This window comes from Bos indicus x Bos taurus, chromosome 7 (genome assembly GCF_003369695.1).
Source record: "Bos indicus x Bos taurus breed Angus x Brahman F1 hybrid chromosome 7, Bos_hybrid_MaternalHap_v2.0, whole genome shotgun sequence".
Lineage (NCBI taxonomy): Eukaryota > Metazoa > Chordata > Mammalia > Artiodactyla > Bovidae > Bos > Bos indicus x Bos taurus.
In genome coordinates this window covers 23737368-23758037 of record NC_040082.1, presented here as the reverse complement: position 1 = coordinate 23758037, position 20670 = coordinate 23737368, and the positions used below count along the sequence as shown (strand labels likewise).

Genomic DNA, 20670 nt, shown 5'->3' with positions numbered 1-20670 from the left:
TTCATGGCTGCAGTCACCAACTCCAGTGATTTTGGAGCCCCCAAAAGTAAAGTCTGACACTGTTTCAACTGGCACTTAATAAATATTTTAAGTGGAAGAAAAGATGTAATAGAAGCCACAAGTAAGTAAGCAGGAACCACGAGATAGAGAGTTGGGGAGAGAGGGGTGGTTGAGGGTGTTTGGTACTGGGGTCACAGTCAAGATGAGTGATTGTGTTGAGTAGAGAAATAGAATGAAGTCGTGACAGGGTTCTTGAGTCATGGGAATGGTGTCGCCACTAAAGGAGATAATAACATGGTCCCCATTCTTCAGACATAACCACAAGCATGCCTGCTAGTTCCCAAGAGCTGCTTGTGGATTCTGAACAATAAAAAATATTACAGTTCCCTATGAGACTAGACATTTTACTGGGGGACAGTTTTCTTATTTTCCCTTATTCTCCAGGAATCCATATAATAAACCTCATCACTTAAGGCAAGTCAACCACACCTTTGGAACTCAAATGCTTACAGATTCGTTAACTGAAGACAGTAATATTGTCATACTTTTTCAGAGTTGTGAAAGAGTGCACGTGAAGTCACTTTGACAATTTAACATTTTTCTACGAATACAAGGCATGAATTTGGACCACTTTTAATAAAGCAAAACATATTATCACATTATTTCTTCACAAATGCCATTGTAATACTCATGATAACTCTCCATGAATTTTTCCCACTTGGTTGTGAATAAGGAGCCCGGTAGTCTACAGTCCATGGGATCAGAGAGAGTCAGACACGGCTGAGCGACTAACACTTTCACTTGTTGTTGTTCGGTGGCTCAGTCATGTCTGACTCTTTGCAACCCCATGGACTGCAGCACCGCAGGCTTCCCTGTCCTTCACTATCTCCTGGAGTTTGCTCAAACTCATGTCCATTGAATTGGTAATGCCACTCAACCATTTCATCCTCTATTGTCCCCTTCTCTTCCTGCCCTCAATCTTTCCCAGCATCAGGGTCTTTTTCAATGAGAGAGCTTTCACATCAGGTGGCCAAAATAATGGAGCTTCAGCTTCAGCATCAGTCCTTCCGATGATTATTCAGGGTTGATTTCCTTTAGGATTGACAAGTTTGATCTCCTTGTGTCCAAGGGACTCTCAAGAGTCTTCTCCAGCACCACGGTTCAAAAGCACCAATTCTTCAGTGCTCAGTCTTCTTTATGGTCCAACACTCACATTCATACATGACTACTGGAAAAACCATAGCTTTGACTGTATGCACCTTTGTCAACAAAGTGATGTCTTTGCTTTTTAATAAGCTGTCTAGGTTTGTCATAGCTTTTCTTCCAAGGAGCAAATGTCTTTGAATTTCATGGCTGCAGTCACCATCTGCAGTGATTTGGAGCCCAAGAAAATAAAGTCTGTCACTGTGTTCATTTTTTCCCCATCTATTTGCCATGAAGTGATGGGACCAGATAGCATGATCTTCTCTTTTTGAATGTTGAGTTTTAAGCCAGCTTTTCACTCTCCTGTTACACCCTCATGAAGAGACTCTTTGGTTCCTCTTCACTTTCTGCCATTAGGATGGTATCATCTGCATATCTGAGGTTATTGATATTTCTCCCGGCAATCTTGATTCCAGCTTGTGCTTCATCCAACCCAGCTTAACACATGATGCACCCTGCATACAAGTTAAATAAGCAGGGTGACAATATACAGCCTTGACGTACTCCTTTCTCAGTTTGGAACCAGTCTATTGTTCCATGTCCGGTTCTATCTGTTGATTCTTGACCTGCATACAGGTTTCTCAGGAGACAGGTAAGGTGGTCTGGTATTCCCATCTCTTGAAGAATTTTCCATACTTTGTTGTGATCCACACAGTCAAAGGCTTTAGTGTAGTCAATGAAGCAGAAGTAGATGTTTTTCTGGAATTTTCTTTTTCTATAATCCAGTGGATGTTGGATCTCTGGTTCCTCTGCCTTTTCTAAATCCAGCTTGTACATGTGGAATTTCTTGGTTCATGTACTATTGAAGCCAACTTGAAGGATTTTACTAGCATGTGAAATGAGTGTTATTGTGCAGTGGTTTGAGCTTTCTTTGGCATTGCCCTTCTTTCGGATTTGAATGAAAAACTGATGTTTTCCAGTCCTGTGGCCACTGCTGAGTTTTCCAAATTTGCTGGCATATTGAGTGCAGCACTTTCACAGCATCATCTTTTAGGACTTGAAATAGCTCAGCTGGAATTCCATCACCTCCACTAGCTTTGTTTGTCATAGTGCTTCCTAAGGCCCACTTCACTTCACACTCCAGAATGTCTGGCTCTAGGTGAGTGATCACACCATAGTGGCTATCCAGGTCATTAAGACTTTTTTTTTGTATAGTTCTTCTGTGTATTGTTGCCACTGTCTTCTTAATATCTTCTGCTTCTGTTAGGTCCATACCATTTCTGTCCTTTAATTGTGCCCATCTTTGCATGGAATGTTCCCTTGGATCTCTAATTTCCTTTTAGAGATCTCTAGTCTTTCCCATTCTATTGTTTTCCTCTATTTCTTTGCATTTTTCACCCAGGAAGGTTTTCTTACCTCTCCTTGCCATTCTTTCAAACTCTGCATTCAGATGAGTATATCTTTCCTTTTCTTCTTTGCCTTTCATTTCTCTTCTTTTCTCAGCTGTTACTAAGGTCTCCTCAGACAGCCATTTTGCCTTCTTGCATTTCTTTTCTTTGGGAATGGTTTTGATCACCACCTCCTGTACAATGTTACAAACCTCTGTCTGTATTCTTCTGGCACTCTACCAGGTCTAATTCCTTGAATCTATTTGTAAGTTCCAGAGTATAATCATAAGGGATTTGATTTAGGCCACACTTTCACTTATACTAATCTATTTTATGTCCAGTGCATAATCACTTCTGCTTCTATTCTATCATTTAGCTGAAAATTCATGTTAAAAAAATGACAGAAAATATATTTGGAATCAAGCAATAAATGGTTCCAAAAAGAAAATCACTCGCTCTGGCCAGAAATGCTCCACTGATAATACACATGACTGGGAAACGATGAGTTCTCATCCCAGTCACACCATGATTAACACTGATTAAGCTTCTTAGCCATTTGTGCTAAATAGCCTTAGTTAGGTCATAGGATAGGATAAATTACATATAATGTGGTTCAAGTGTAACAAATAACATCCCTATACTTAACAGAAATACATTCTTCATCACAGGGGTTCTCAAACCCTGCTGTAGTAGAACTGCCAGTGTCAAACCCCTACCCTCTTGGCATCCACCTATTCTACGCAAGCAGAGGCCTGTCACTGCTAATGCTAGTTACCCTCTGCCTGAGGGCTTTCTCTGGCCAGGGGAGATGCTCAGGCTGTACATTGGGCAGTTTGGAGGTGTTAGCAAGGAGATGTTTTCAGAAGCTGCCCTCAGCCAAGGGTAAGCAGGAGCTGAAGAATAAAAACCACAGTTTCTGTGTCCCTCAGGTGTGCCTCCTCCCGGGGGCTCTGTGCGATCGGCCAGACCTCCGTGGTAGAACTGAGCCCCAGTTGCTTTTAGCAGTAACCAGCTCATTAACACATTCTGTATTAATTTCCTTCCCTTCTCTACTCTCCTATTGAAATTTCCCAGGATGTCCTCCCAAATAAACACTTTAACACTCAAGTCCTAGTTTCAGTGTCTGCTTCTCGGGAAACCCAAGTTAGGATATCTGGTCTATAAACCAATGCCAATTTTTAAAAATCCATGGAAAAATGGAAAAGAAGGACATAATACATACCCTGCACATTTCATGAAGCTAAATTTATGTGATTCAAAAGACTTTTTTCCCCTGATATTGATTCTTCTTTTTTTCCCCTCTGTCCCTTCTTCCTCTCTCCCTGTCCCCTAGTCCCTGATCTCCCTTTTACTATTTCTGACCTGAAATGTCTTTTCATGAAACAGAGTTGTAGAAAATTGTTGTTAATAGTAACAAAATATTCCCCACTTCACAAAATTCATAATTCAGTAGTTTTTGTTGATGTGGATTCTGTAAAATCTAGAAAACTAGAAGTTACTGCTGCTATATATACTGTTACATATCATTGTTATTTTCACAGTTACATAAAGAAAAAAGAGAAAGTTAAAAAGTTTAAGATAACAAGTGAAATTGAGTTCTTCAAAAACATGTATTAAGAAAAATAGTTAGAAATATCTTAGAAAGATAGTTTTAGTTAGGTTAAGTTTCATCACCCACAACTTCTTCTGATGTACTTAAGACTCTCACCTTATTTTATCTATAATTATCTCAAGGTGCTATTTAACCCTTTCATTGTATAGTTATTTTAAAGCCTATTAAAGGGGCTTATGTATTTGATATACTAACTAAATTTAGAGAGGATTGGGTTACTGGGAGCTCCTCCAGTAAATCCAAGAAAGCAACCAGAATTAAGAGACTTTGCAGAATTCTAAAGTGAAGAGGCCAAAGGTTAGTTGGATTCCAGGACTCGGTTTCAGGTGGTATTTAAACTGTTTCAGGTGTTGCAGGTAGTATGTAAATTGTTGCCACAGAGGCAAAGAATAGGAGTTAATTATGAGGAAAATGTGAACTGGAGTCTCATACAACCCTGAGTCCCCCATTTCCCTTGCCCTAAAACCATTCCGCTTCCTTTTGTCTTTTACTTCTAGCATAGTGCATTATCAGGTAAAGGAACCCAGGTGCGGAAAGGAAACACAGAGGAATCTTGTAGATAAAGAAAAACAAACTAGAAATGATGGAGAAAAATTTCTGATGTAGAATAATGAAAGACCAAAAGATAAAAAACAAACAATAAAAAATGAACACATTTTTCTACTCTTTCAAGAGAAGGGATATTTATTCTCAATCCAATTGATCTAAGCACCTTTAACCATGAAAAGTGAAAGTGAAAGTCGTTCAATCCTGTCTGACTCTTTGCGACCCCACGAACTATACAGTCCATGGAATTCTCCCGGCCAGAATACTAAAGTGGTTAGCCTATCCCTTCTTCAGGGGATCTTCCCAACCCAGAAATTGAACTGGGGTCTCCTGCATTGCAGGTGGATTCTTTTACCAGCTGAGCTGCCAGGGAAGCTCCACCTTTAACCATATATAAGCTTAAATGTTTTAAGAGGGCTCTAATAATTTTCTTTAAAGTTTTACAGCTTCAGTTCTTTAATTTCTCCATGGTGTTTATAATTTTCTTCAAGCTTATTTAGTTATTATACCACATACTGTAATCTCTGAAGAGCTATTTACTTTTTCATCAAAATAATTTCCATTAACCTATATCTCCTCAATGCTATTTGCTCAAAACATCTTCTTAGTAAGGAAATTTATGCTCTTGAAAATTTTAAGATGAGGTCAACAAATGCACTAAGGATATTAGAGGTTAGGAGTAAATTTTGGGGGTCAATGAAACCTTTAGACATTATTTACAGAAACCTGGAAGCCTATTTGTTTAGCTGAATGTGTACTAGGGCATGAAACACAAATTATGCTCTTTATCACTTCTTGCATAGTATTCCCCTCAGAAATGTTCTCTAAAATTGTATTACTGAGTCAGTTATCTTTCCACATATTGAAGTACCAAATCTGTAATATATTTGAGAGTGTATTATATTCATATTTGAGTTACCAGTAAAATCAGAATGAGTCATTCATTTTTTAGACAATTAAGTGTTCAGATTCTTTTTACCCATATATCTTTGCCCAGCATTTCTGATTATTTGTTGTCATTGCTCAGTTGCTAAGTCATGTATGACCCTGGGAACCCATAACTGCAACATGCCAGGCTTTCCTGTCCGTCACCATCTCCTGGAGCTTGCTCAAACTCATGTCCATTGAGTCAGTGATGCCATCCAGCCATCTCATCCTCTGTCACCCTCTTCTCCTCTTGCCCTCAAATCTTTCTGAACATCAGGGTATTTTCCAATGAGTTTGCTCTTCACATTAAGTGGCCATGGTATCAGAGCTTGTTTCAGCATCAGTCCTTCCAATGAATATTCAGGGTTGATTTTCTTTAGGATTGACTGGTTGGATCTCCTTGCTGTCTAAGGGACTCTCAAGTCTTCTCCAGCCACAGTTCAAAAGCATCAATTCTTCAGTGCTCAGCCTTCTTTATGGTCCAACTCGCACATCCATACATGACTACTGAAAAGCCACAGCTTTGACTATACAGACTTTTGTCAGCAAAGTGATATCTGTGTTGCTTAATACTCTGTCTAGGTTTGTCATAGCTTTTCTTCCAAGGAGCAAGAGTCTCTGAATTTCATGGCTGCCGTCACCATTTCCAGTGATTTTGGAACTCAAGAAAATCTGTTACTGTTTCCATTTTTCCCCCATCTATTTTCCATCTATTATTTATTCTTCATTAAATGCTGTTTACTTCTATATCCGGAGTAACTTTTATCAAATCACAGATATCAAAGATTGTTTTACTAAGAGTAAAAGCTATTTGGAATTTTCCTCTCTTTTTTTGTATATTGTTCGGTTTTTCAGTGCCTCCCTGTTTAATATTATCTGTGAATTTAATTAGCAGACTGTTTACTTCCCTTTGTTAACTAATGTTACATAACACCACACCTAACATCAGTCCCTGCAGAAACCCTGTAATGCCTCTCTTCAAATAAATATTTCATTAAAAAAAAAAAATGTTCTTCAGTTTTTGACTTAAGAAACTTCAAGGAGTCCATTATCTATGTCAGGAAATTCAGGGACTTGGAAGAAAAGGAAAGGGAAACACAGAGGTAGAAATTGAGGGAGAAATTAGCAGAAAAAAATTAGACTGTAGATACTATAAATGAAAGACGGAGAGGTCAAGGTGAATAGAAAAATAAAAAAGGCAATAGAAAAAAATAAAGAAGGCAAAACATTTAGCCTTTTTTGGAAAAAAATAAGTCACTGAAGACAGAAGACTGATTTAAGGGAGTACACAAAGAATAATAAAAATCAAGGCCTAGATCCATCCAATAAACAGAATCTGTAAAACATTTGAAAATATCTCATCAGAAATGTGTGGTAATCTCTTTAGATGGAAAAGACAACAGTACTCTGGCTGAATATAATCTAAGACAGTGGTATTAGGTTGATATATACAGAGTAGATCTCTCACACTGGTTGAGCAACTGATATCTAAAGATGTGAGCTGATCTAATTTAGTATTTTTTAAAAGAATCGAGACCTGTTCAAAGCGATTGACAAAGATGCCTAGCATTAGGTTAGGCAGTAGGTTAGACTACAAGTTGTGTCTGCAGTGTAAGAACTACAAAATAGTACACGTCGGTATGTAATTGGTGTTGAACTGCATTAAATATTGACCTTTAGATGCTAAAGAATTTCCAGAAAAGGGAATGGATGTAATTCTGCAAATTAGTGAGTCTGACCTGGAATCTCAGGCAGAATAACTATGCTGTGTGTTAACCCAGAGCTGGTGATTACCCGCCAGTCCAGCGTCTTATGTTCAGAGGTGTTGCATACCATTCTGAACGACAATGGTGTTGCATACCTTTTTCTTGTTTAGCATACTATATTGGTTCTTAAACGTAAACGTGCAAATTTGGAGAATTCATTAAAACAAGACTACTGCATTTTTCTGATTCAAGAGGGTCTGCAGTGGGGGTCTAAGAATTTGCATGTCTAACAAGTTCCTGGGATACTGCTGGTCTGAGATTATTATTGTGATTAGTCAGTCCTTCACTCTCCCTACTGCATTAAGAGGCAAGAATGAAGGAGTCCTTAGGACTACTACTAATTACATTGTCATTGATTTGGCAACCAGGGTTATAGAAATATACATTTCTAAAGGAAAACATTTTGTGTGCACCTTGCCACCTCCTTTAGTCCTCTTTTCCTTTTTCCCTTGGCCTCTTGTTACATAAGGCTTCCCTGGTGGGTCAGACAGTAGAGTGTCTGCCTGCAATGTGAGAGACCCAGGTTCAATCCCTGGGTTGGGAAGATCCCCTGGAGAAGGAAATGGCAACCCACTCCAGTACTCTTACCTAGAACATTCCATGGACTGAGAAGCCTGGTAGGCTACAGTCCATGGGGTCGCAAAGAGTCGGACACGACTGAGCAACTTCGCTTTCTTGTTACACAGCCCCTTCCCATCCTCAATGTGCTTCTTGTGGGTTTGACTATTACCCTTAGTAGAGAACATATTAATCTCAAAGATCAATATTTAATGGTATTTAGTGTGAAATTCCTCCTGCTACTGCTACTGCTAAGTCACTTCAGTCGTGTCCGACTCTGTGCGACCCCTGAGACGGCAGCCCACCAGGCTCGCCTGTCCCTGGGATTCTCCAGGCAAGAACACTGGAGTGGGTTGCCATTTCCTTCTCCAATGCAGGAAAGTGAAAAGTGAAAGTGAAGTCGCTCAGTTGTGTCTGACTCTGAGCGACTCATGGACTGCAGCCTACCAGGCTCCTCCGTCCATGGGATTTTCCTAGGAGAATGTAAAATAAAAGCAATATATATGAATCCAAAAGGTCTAATCACAGATACTGGAATTAAAAAAAAAAAGGAAATTATTCCTCCACCTACCTTTATACATTTGTTGTTGAGTCGCTCAGATATGTCCCACTCTTTTGCGACCCCATGGACTGTACCCGGTCAGGTTCTTCTGTTTATGTGATGTCCACGTGTTCTTCCCTCCTCCCAGACAAGAACCCTGTAATAGGTTGCAATTTTCTTCTCCGGTTCTCCGGATCTTCCCCAACCAGCGATCGAACCTCCGTCTCTGTCATTGCAAGCGGATTCTTTACAACTGAGCTACCAGGGGAGCACACTTTTATACATATTCCACTATAAAAAACAAAATCCATTGTATTTGGATATGTAAAGGGTGAAATTTCAGTTTATTATTTTTGAGGATACATAATTGTAGCTGACACGTTGGCTCCTTCTTGACATTTGCTGGTTGAAACTGCTCTGTACATTCATAAGTGTACCGTGGAGTGTGCCCTGCCGTGTTTTGTGCAAAAAAAGTGCATTGATTAGCGTTGTCTGGGGACCTCTCCTCTCACCTTATTATACACAACAGGCTTGCAGTGGCAAAGGTAGTGTATGTGGGTGTGAAAGAAAGGGAAAAGAAAGAAAAAAAGAATACAGGGAGAGTCGGAGAAGACAACAAAATGCGTACAGTGACAGAAATCCGACTCACAACCACTGCTTCTACTAAAATTCTTAGCCCTCCCCATATGTCTCACCAGTTATCCATTTCGTTTTGAGTCTTCAGTTCAGTTGCTGAAGTCGTGTCCGATTCTTTGCGACTCCATGAACTGCAGCACGCCAGGCCTCCCTGTCCATCACCAACTCCCGGAGTTCACCGAAACTCATGTCCACCGAGCCGATGATGCCATCCAGCCATCTCACCCTCTGTCGTCCCCTTCTCCTCCTGCCCCCAATCCCTCCCAGCATCAGGGTCTTTTCCAATGAGTCAACTCTTCGCATGAATCTTAGAATCTATTTTAAAATTTTTTATTATTTTTTTTAGCTTGAAATAGTCATATAGTCATTTATATAATGAAAAGAGAACGGAAACACTAACAGGACTCTCTCGGACCTCCAGGCAGGTATCCCTCCAACCGCCAACGCCCGCAGGCCTCGGCCGTCGGGTTTCTGCGCCGCCGGCCACAGCGTCGGCTCTACAGGTCAGGAAGCGAGGAACTGGCTTTGCCGCATCTTCCTTTCTCTTTCCCTCTCTCTTCCCTCTTCAATAACCCCTCCTCGTCGCTCACAGGTTTGTACCGCGCTGAGCGGCCGCGTGCTGGAGACCCACTCCTCCCCTCCGCCGCCTAACCCGCCTCTCAGACAAAGCCCAGTCAGGCAGGCGCGCGCCACCGGCCACACCGACCGGCGAGGCGGCTTTGCCGCCACGCGCTTCCCCACCGGCTCGGGACGGCGAGCTCGGCCGCGCCTCCACGCGCTCCCCTCGGCTCGGGACGGCGAGCGCGGCCGCACACCGCGTGTCCCCGCCGCTTCCTTCCCTCCAGATTCTTCCTTTCCCTCCTCCAGGCCCAGCGCGCCACCCGCCACCCCAACCCGCCGCCTCCGCGCTGGGAGTGCGCCTGCGCAGAAGCTGCCCTCTCGCCCCTCCTTTCCCTCCCTTCCTTCCCTCCGCCCCTCCTCCCGTGCCCCGCCTTCCTTTCTCTCGTCGTTGTCACTTTAGCGCTCCAGGTTGGGAGCCTTTAGGTTGATTTCCCCGCTACCCCGCCCCCCTTCCTCTTTTTCTCCCCACCCCTCCCGCCTCAGCCCGGTGGAGGATGAGGCGGCCGCAGTGGCCCCAGCCCCTGCAGCGGCACCGGCGGTGGTTGCGGTGGGGGTGGCCGGAACTGGGGTGGTGAAGAAGCGGTGGCGGCGGCGGCGGCTGAGGGAGCAGCAGCCGCCTCAAGCCGCTTTCCCCCCCACCTCGCTTCCCTTCCTCTTTAGTGCAGCCAGGAAGTTTTTCGCTTCTGTGCATGTGTGTGTGTGTGTGTGTGTGTGAGTGAGCGCGAGTGTGGGTGTGGAAGGTGAAGGTTTGGGCGGCGTTTGTGCAGGCGTTGGGGTTTTTTGCCCACTTCTCTTCCCGTAACCCGGGGAGCTCCCGATCCTGGGCTGTGGCCCGGAGAGGGGGCGCGGCGGCGGCGGGTTTTCTCCTTTTGTTGTTGTTTCCTCCGCCCGGGGAGCTGAAGAGGGGACGCGCCTGGGTGGGGCGGCTCGGAGCCCGGGCCTGGTGGCCCCTGGGGGCTCCCGGGCGGGCAGGGTAGGGCCGCGTAGAGCGGGCTTCAACATGATGGCGGCCGAGGCCGGCGGTGAGGAGGGCGGCCCGGTCACCGCCGGGGCAGCGGGAGGCGGCGCGGCCGCGGCCTCGGGTGCCTACCCGGCGGTGTGTCGGGTGAAGATCCCCGCGGCCCTGCCCGTGGCCGCCGCCGCCCCCTTTCCTGGGCTGGCGGAGGCCGGCGTGGCCGCGACTCTAGGTGGCGGAGCCGCTCTGGGGTCAGGCTTCCTGGGAGCTGGGTCTGTGGCGGGGACCCCGGGGGGAGTCGGACTGTCAGCCGGAGGCGCTGCCGCCGGCGTGGCTGGTGTCGCCGCCGCCGCCGCCGGAGCCGGCGGGGAGATGGCTTTCGCCAAGGGGACCACTTCGTTGCCTACTGAGACCTTCGGGGCCGGCGGCGGATTCCCTCCTCTGCCGCCGCCTCCTCCTCAGTTGCCCACTTTGGGCGCTGGCCTGGGAACAGTGGACGAAGGTGACTCTCTGGATGGACCAGAATACGAGGAGGAAGAGGTGGCCATCCCGCTGACCGCTCCTCCGACTAACCAGTAAGTCAAGACCGGCGTTTTGGGGGAAGCTGACTCCTCGGAAAGAAAAAGGAAAAACAGGTCTAGTTCTTTTCAGCTGTGACTGGTAGTGCTTTCAGCTGTGACTCGTAGTGCTTTCCGCTGTGACTGGTTCAGAAAAAGTTTTGAAGCTCAAGGTTCCGTGCGTACGGATTTAATTTGATCACTCATTTTCCCTACAGGCACACTCCCTGGCGTCTTGGTGTATTTATTGCTCCTCTGGGAAGATGTAAAGTTTTCAAGATGGGAAGCATGGGAAAATGTGTATCCAGGGACAACCGGATATGGTTCTGTCCCTTGCAGATTGAGGTGGCGTCCTGGGATTCAGCTGAGCTTGCAGCTACCGAGGCAGTCGTAGTCTGTATTAACCTGGTTGCATTCCCTGTTGAAGCTAGACGATTAGTGAGAAGCTTTGAATATTTGAGTGAGTATCGTGCTAGTATTGTTTGAAACATGCCTTAGTCGGATTGCTTTGTTTTTGTTACACTGCAATTCCTGGCTTCTGGCTGTTGAAAGCATTGCGATGCAGAAAAGTCTTTGGATTGCTTTTGAGAACGTGGGTCAGCGAGAAAGGAAAGTTCTGTTAATTACTGGTGTGGTTAAGGGCCTGTACGCCAACAATATTTAACATGTGCAGTAGAATTCCCATTTACTAATATGCTACTATAATTCTTCTGTAAGTTGAAACTTTGTAAGTACAGTATTGAAACGAACTAAAATTAATATTGTGCTTCCCTTCAACACCTTTTGTTGGTGGCAAATACAGTATTCTATTTGAAAATTAATTTTGACAATCTTCTGCAGAATATACAGGACAAATGACTTTTATATATATATAGTACCTTCCTCCTTGTTCTCTTCGTAAGTGAACTTAGGTTTGGATCCTTAGAGGAACATGTTGATGGGCAGTAGGCAAAACTTGTTTTATAGATCCCTCATATCTGTCTTAATTGTCCTTTAGAATTTTGACAACTTTGGTGAAGTATCAGAGGAAGAAAGATTTGATTCCTGTGTTGACAATCACTCTAAGACAGTTGAAGGTGTTTTTCGTGTCTGTGTGTGTTTTTTTCTTTTCTTTTTTTTGGATAAGCTTCTTTAGAAGATTTAGAAAGGACTTAACAAATTAAGACATTTTTTACTTAAGGCTACATACATCTTTTGATGGAAAAGTAAAGTTAATCTTACGTCAGCCATGGAACAGGGGAGTTTTATTCCTTTTATATTGTTCATCATGAGTTCAATTTTTTGTCTAATTTAATTTCAGCTTATCATTTCTTATCTACATATTGCAGACTTCTCTGAAGGTGTTCTGAAAGTATTAAAAATTCAAAATTTACAGCACTGTTTACACATCTTTAAGCCTTTTTTTCAAAACTACTTAAGTATTAAGGGCCCTGTGGTTATGATAAAGTTCATCTTTTCATAATGAAAGAATACAGTCTTATGCCAGTTCTTAACTAAATTGAACCAGGCATATTTAGTGTGTTGCAGTTCTAAGGTTTTTTAAAAATAGAATTTATTTGGTAGAGCAGTTTTAGGTTCACCGCAGAAATGAACAGAAAACAGTGTTCCAATTAAATTTTTAATAAATATAAGTGAGAACCTAAGAAAAATTATACTTGTCAGAAGTCCACTGTAAGATCTTCATCATTTGGGTTTGGGAGTAAAAATATTATTTGTGTAACTGTGTATATGAGAATTGTTCATGTTCTAAAAAGTATCGTCTGTTTCAGTATAGTTTTTAAAAGTTGCCACCAAGAAGTACAAATTTCCCTCTCTTTTTTTATCTTAGATATCAATCCAGACTTACTGGAGTCAATACAGTGTAGGGGTTAAGTGTGCAAATTCTGAAGTTAGACAAGATTTGGGTTGGAATCCTGACTCTGCTACTTACTAGCTGTGTGATCTTGCAAAGGTCAGTTTCCCCATCTGTAAAATGGGGTAATAATGGTATCTCCCTCATATGATACTTTTTAAGGTTAATGAGAAATCCCTGAATGTATTCAGCACAGTATCTGATACGTAGTAAGTGCTCAATAAATTAGCTCAAATAATATATAATTTTATCATTAAATTGCTTACTAATTCTATAGGAACGCCCATGCTAATAGCTATTTGAGAGAATGTTTTGAATTCCAAGGGCCTGTCTACCATGATTAATTATATCAAAATTTTAATTTAAAGGCTTTCAGCAGGTGAAGCACGTTTAGAGATGGAATTCAAATGTTTTCTATAAATTCCTAATTTTAAATAAAGGGAAAAGCCTTAGAGACTTTGTTAAATAATGTAAAATCTTTCATGAAAGTATTGAAGAAATTTTTTTGGCTAAATTAATATATGATTACCAGTGACTGGTCACTTTAGTTATTGTGACTAAAATAACTAAATAACTAAATAATATTTAGTTATTATTTATATTAAGGAGGTTCGAGTTCACAGTGGTTTGTTAGATAGACTAGGGTTCCTGAATCAGAGTTTCAACCATGTGTCCAGGTTGTTCAGTGCTGTTGGTCACAAAAGAATCAAGTGACAATATGTAGATACACCAGTGCAAATATAATAACACTATTATTTGTATCTTGTTTCTCTGTGTACATGGTGAATCATTAGTCTCATGTTTATTACTGAGCATTTGCATTCATTTGGTTAAGGCCAGAAGTTTAAGTTTGTATAATTGTACCTATTACATTTATTTGAATACTCTTTTTTTTGCAAAATTTAGGAAAAAAATTTTAAAAGAAAAATATTCTCTGCATACATTTTTTATGTAGAAAATGTCCTGTATCTAAAACAGCTAATAATTTTTTTTTCCCCCCAAGAGAGAAAAGTTCACTGATACTTCGTTTACTATAATGGAGCTTTTTTTTTGTGGTCCTCTTTTCTTCCTTTCTTCCTCAGAGGTGAGGGGTGACAGTAAAGTAGTGTGGTTCCTTTAGTCCACCTTCTATTATGTATAGAGATTTTAAACTATGAGCCTGCAGTAGCAGGAGCTTCTTGGGCTGAATCCAGTTGAGAGATACATAATGCTTGTTGTTAGTGTATTTGGAGCATTGAGTGGATTAGTTGCCACTTTTAAAAATAGCAAAACTTCATGTTTAAGAAGTCTTGATTTCTAGCATCACTTGAGACTTGGCTTTACCTGGTTGCTGCTAGTGCTGGAGAATAGTTTTCTGTAGCTGAGTAGTGATTGCCCCACTGAAGTTCTGAGCTCTATAGTTAACTGTGGTCTCCACCAGGCCTGCTTCACCCTTGATATTATTTGTGTGGCGTCTGGCTAACTAGATCTTACCCTGGACCTAAGATCTAAGATGCAAGTTTTCTCAAGCCTGAAGGTTGAAGAAAAAAGAAATAAGGAATGTAAATAATACTTTTCATTTCCTTAGAAATCGTACTGTTTCTACAAAAATATAAATCATTCTTAAGTCAAATAATTGTTAAATGTTAGTACTAAGACATGTAGTGTGCATTAATTTTGTCACTGCATTATAACTCTGGGTGAGTCATTTCTTAATAAAAGCGGGAGTGAGAATTGCAGAGATTAGGTATGGACATAGTGACCATAGAACCTGAACATGACCAGATATTTGTATAAGTAGGAGAGCAGTGTAGTAGGGGCTTAATTTAAGAGATACAGCAATGAGTAAGATATTCCTTTTCTTCATGAGTCTCTCTTCCAAGAGAGTTTTTGATCTAGTAGAAAGTTAAATGGGCTTCCCTCATAGCTCAGTTGGTAAAGAATTTGCCTGCAGTGCAGGAGACCCTGGTTGGATTCCTGGGTTGGGAAGATCCACTGGAGAAAGGAAAGGCTACCCACTCCAGTGTTCTGGCCTGGAGAATTCCCTGGACTGTATATGCCATGGGGTCGCAAAGAGTTGGACACTATTGAGCAACTTTCACTTTCAGAAAATTAAGTAACTTCAGTAGCTGAAGAAAAATATCATGAGTAAAGTATGAGCACATGGTCATGGGAGTTAAAATAATAAGACTTACATAATTATGATCAGTAAGTTTTTAGAGGAAAAATAGCAGGTATGTTTTCAGTAATTGATTCCTTTGACCTTTGCCTAATAATTCTGTCAGGTAAAAAAGAATTACAAATTAATGAGTATAATTTTTTGATCTTTAGTAAAGTGTCTGTCCTCAGTTCAATTGCTCAGTCATGTCCGCCTCTTTGCAACTGACCTCATGGACTGCAGTATGCGAGACTTCCCTGTCTATCACCAGCTCCCGGAGCTTGCTCAAACTCACGTCCATCGAGTCGGTGATGCTATCCAACCAACTCATCCTCTGTCGTCCCCTTCTCCTACCTTCAATCTTTCCCAGCATCAGGGTCTTTTTAGAGTCAGGTCTTCGAATCAGGTGGCCAGAGTGTTGGAGTTTCAGCTTCAGCATCAGTCCTTCCATTGAATATTCAGGACTGATCTCCTTTAGGATGGACTGGTTGGATCTCCTTGCAGTCCAAGAGACTCTCAAGAGTCTTCTCCAACACCACAGTTCAAAAGCATCAATTTTTCAGCTCAGCTTTCTTTATAGTCCAACTCTCACATCCATACATGACCACTGAAAAAACCATAGCTTTGACTAGAGGACCTTTGTTGGCAAAGTAATGTCTCTGCTTTTTAATATGCTGTCTAGGTTGGTCATAGCTTTTCTTCCAAGAACTCATAATTATTTACCTGTGGTGTGGAGTAGGTTGAAGGGGGTGCCTACAGTAACTGAGAATACAGAGCGCTGCTGCTGCTGCTGCTGCTGCTAAGTCACTTCAGTCGTGTCCGACTCTGTGCGACCCCGTAGACAGCAGCCCACCAGGCTCCCCCGTCCCTGGGATTCTCCAGGCAAGAACACTGGAGTGGGTTGCCATTTCCTTCTCCAGTGCATGAAAGTGAAAAGTGAAGGTGAAGTCGCTCAGTCGTGTCTGACTCTTCGCGACCCCATGGACTGTGCCTACCAGGCTCCTCTGTCCATGGGATTTTCCAGGCAAGAGTACTGGAGTGGGGTGCCTTCTCTGAGAGCACTGCTAAAGGCTTGAATTAGTCTGGGTCATAGATTAGTCACTTTCAGGAAACCAGGCAAGCATTATTGACAGAGACAAAACAACACAAAAATCCAACAGGGGTAATTTAGGAAGAAGGGGAAAATGAAGAGGTCTTTCATTTGCTTCGTTCCCTGTTTACTAGCTGTTACAGAAATGAAAGATTGCCTTTAAGAGCAGCTCAGATACTCCAAAGAATACCTTAGTGGGGGCAGGTTGATAGAATTTTTGTTATTGACAGTAACCACTATTACTGCTGACATTTTTTGGTTGCCTACTACCTAATAGGAACTGCCCTTATTGATTTACTGGTGTTGTAGTTGTGTATTGCTTTGCTCCAGAACTTGGTTGCTAAAACGTTTATTTGCTCTTAATTCTAAAATTTGGGCAAGACTTGATGGGGACTGCTCCATGTGTCACCTGTTGGCTGTAATGTCCAAGGTAGCTTTTTAACTTGTAGATCTGGTACTTCAGCTGGACATGTGTGTGTGTGTCCATGTCCCAATAGCCCACCCCCTGCCTGTACTCTTCATTCCGTTAGCTTGAACTTCTTCACAGCATGGCAGATGGGTTCCATAGGGAGTGTTCCTGAAGGACAAGATGGACCATGCCAAAGCTCTGTGTTCTTCATGTTTGCTAGTGTTCCAGTGGCCAGTGCTAATCATGCGACTGTCTACATGTAGAGTGGGAGTGGGCTATACACGGGCACCAGCAGCATCAACAGTATATGATGTTAAATTCGTCCCTTCTTATCCACGGCTTGATTTTCCACCATCTCAGTTACTCTTGGTTGGTTTCTTGGGGGTGTCAAGAGTAACTGCCTACTGCATGTGTTATTCATCTACAAGTAAATATTAGATAATATTAGAGTGCTAGTAATTAGGGGAGGCATACGAGAAAGGGCAAGTACTTTTAAGTTTTTTTTCTTAGGGTCTACATGGCAAATTGTCTTTCAACAAATGGTCCAGTTATCCCAACAATATATTTTGTATCTGACCACCATGATGTTAATTTTAAACCACAAATGCTGAATATGGATGTTGTTTATGGCTCATTGCTTGAATATGCAAATATATGTATATGTATAGGTGTGTTATCTTGAAATCACCTGGAGTATATTTCTGTTGTGGGCTAAATAAAAAATAGTTATCAGGTAACATTTACAAATATCTTTTCCCTATGTCTAACCACATCAGTGGGATTTGGATAAGCCTTATAGGTATTTCAGTGATTACATGATTTTGTGAGTGAAACAATGAACATTATGGGGGACAGAAATATAAAAGAATGTATAGTCTAGCTGGACAATAAGGCATTAATGATATAGAAAGAGGATAAAATTAACCTATTGACACATCGTTCAAATGTATTTTTCATATTAAGAGGATAGTTTTGGAAGAATTAAAGAGTGATTTTGAAGTTTTATACTAATTCTCTTAAGTTTTATAGAAAATTTGAGTAGCTTTTGTAGCATCAGTATATGACATTATGGGACTTGCCTGGTGGCTCAGTGGTAAAGAATCTGCTTGCCAGTGCAGTTGACATGGATTCGATCCCTGGGTCACGAAGATTCCCTGGAGAAGGAAATGACAACCCACTCCAGTATTCTTGCCTGAGAAATCCCATGAACAGAGGAGCCTGGTGGGCTACAGTCCGTGGAGTTGCAAAGAGTCAGACACGTCTTAGTGACTAAACAACAAAAACCTATGATGTTAAACTAGTCTCTCCTTATCCACGGCTTCATTTGCCACCATCTCAGTTACTCTCGGTTGATCATAGTTCCAAAATACTAAATGAAAATGTCCAAATATAGGCAAGTCATAGTTGGAAGAAGTGTACACTTTTCATTGTACAGGGACAGGGAGCAAGGCCATTCCCCAAAAAAAGAAATGAAAAAAAGCAAAACAGCTGTCTGAGGAGGCCTTACAAATAGCTGTGAAAAGAAGAGAAGCAAAAAGCAAAGGAGGAAAGGAAAGATATACCCATTTGAATGCAGAGTTCCAAAGAACAGCACGGAGAGATAAGAAAGCCTTCCTCAGTGATCAATGCAAAGAAATAGAGGAAAACGATAGAATGGGAAAGACTAGAGATCTCGTCAAGAAAATTAGAGATACCAAGGGAACATTTCATGCAAAGATGGGCACAATTAAAGGACAGAAATGGTATGGACCTAACAGAAGCAGAACATTTTGAAAAGAGGTGGCAAGAATACACAGAAGAACTGTACAAAAAAAATCTTCATGACCCAGATAACCACAATGGTGTGATCACTCATCTAGAGCCAGACGTCCTGGAATGTGAAGTCAAGTGGGCCTTAGAAAGCATCCCTACAAACAAAAGCTAGTGGAGGTGATGGAATTCCAGTTGAGCTATTCCAAATCCTGAAAGATAATGCTGTGAAAGTGCTGCACTCAATATGCCAGCAAATTTGGAAAACTCAGCAGTGGCCACAGGACTGAAAAGGGTCAGTTTTCATTCCAATCCCAAAGAAAGGCAATGCCAAAGAATATTAAAACTACTACACAGGTCACACTCATCTCACATGCTAGTGAAGTAGTGCTCAAAATTCTCCAAGCCAGGCTTCAGCAATACGTGAACCATGAACTTCCAATTGTTCAAGCTGGTTTTAGAAAAGGCAGAGGAAACAGAGATCAAATTGCCAACATCTGCTGGATCATCAAAAAAGCAACCAGAAAAAACATTTTTTCTTTTTTATTGACTATGCCAAAGCCTTTGACTGTGGATCACAATAAACTGTGGAAAATTCTGAAAGAGATGGGAATACCAGACCACCTGACCTGCCTCTTGAGAAACCTGTATGCAGGTCAGGAAGCAACAGTTAGAACTGGACATGGAACAACAGACTGGTTCCAAATAGGAAAAGGAGTATGTCAAGGCTATATATTGTCACCTTGTTTATTTAACTTATATGCAGAGTACATCACGAGAAATGCTGGGCTGGAAGAAGCACAAGCTGGAATCAAGATTGCTGGGAGAAATATCAATAACCTCAGATATGCAGATGATACCACCCTTATGGCAGAAAGTAAAGAAGAACTAAAGAGCCTCTTGATGAAAGTGAAAGAGGAGAGTGAAAAGTTGGCTTAAAGCTCAACATTCAGAAAACTAAGATCACGGCATCCAGTCCCATGACTTCATGGCAAACAGATGGGGAAACAGGGTCAGACTTTATTTTTTTGGGCTCCAAAATCACTGCAGATGGTGACTGCAGCCATGAAATTAAAAGACTCTTACTCCTTGGAAGGAAAGTTATGACCAACCTAGACAGCATATTAAAAAGCGGAGACATTACTTTGCCAACAAAGGTATGTCTAGTGAAAGCTACGGTTTTTCCAGTGGTCATATATGGATGTGAGAGCTGGACTGTAAAGAAAGCTGAGCACTGAAGAATTGATGCTTTTGAACCGTGGAGTTGGAGAAGACTCTTGAGAGTCCTTTGGATTGCAAGGAGATCCAACCAGTCTATCCTAAAGGAAATCCGTTGTGAATATTCATTGGAAGTACTGATGTTGAAGCTGAAACTCCAATACTTTGGCCACGTGATTCAAAGAACTGACTAATTGGAAAAGACCCTGATGCTGGGAAATATTGAAGGCGGGAAGAGGAGGGGACGACAGAGGATGAGATGGTTGGATGGCATCACTGACTCAATGGACATGAGTTTGAATAAACTCCGGGAGTTGGTGATGGACAGGGAAGCCTGGAGTGCTGCAGTCCGTGGGGTCACAAAGAGTCGGATGTGACTGAGCAACTGAACTGAACTGACACTTTTCAGAGCAGTGTGATGAAATCTTACTCCATCCTGCCCAGACGTGAATCATACCTCTGTAATCATATCCAGTGTATCCTGCCTTCACATAGTAGTTGTTTCTTGGAGTTCAGATCAGAACTCTTGCAGTATCACAGTTTTGTGTCAAGTAAGCCTTATTTTACTTAATAATGCCCCCAAAGCGCAAGAGTAGTGATTTTGGCAATTGGGATATATCAGAAGAAGCTGAAAGTTTTCTTATTAATAGGGAGCAAAAGAAATCATATGCTGCGATTATGATCTGTGGTAGGAGTGAATCTTCTGTCTGAAATTGGGAAGGAAAAAGAAATCCATGATAGTTTTGCTGTTGCACCTTAAACTGCAAAATATACCATCAGTGTGTGATAGGGTTTAGTTGAAATGCAAAAGGTGTTATGTTGTACAATAAGACATTGTGAAAGAGACTACATTCACATGACTTTATTACAGTATATTGTTATAATTTTCTATTTTATTATTATTGTTAATCTCTTACTCTGCCTAATGTATAAATAAATTTTATCATGGATATCTGTATATGGGA

The 20670-nt window shown here is 41.8% G+C and overlaps 1 protein-coding gene across 1 annotated transcript in view; it reads left to right on the top strand.

Moving 5' to 3' along the window:
- Positions 1 to 10360: 10360 nt before the first annotated feature.
- Positions 10361 to 20670, top strand: part of RASA1 (RAS p21 protein activator 1) — a 113814-nt gene continuing 103504 nt past the window's right edge. The window contains exon 1 of the mRNA XM_027545665.1: positions 10361 to 11268. Within this exon, the coding sequence (XP_027401466.1) occupies positions 10739 to 11268 (530 nt within the window). The 5' untranslated portion in view covers positions 10361 to 10738. The remainder of the gene's footprint in view (positions 11269 to 20670) is intronic.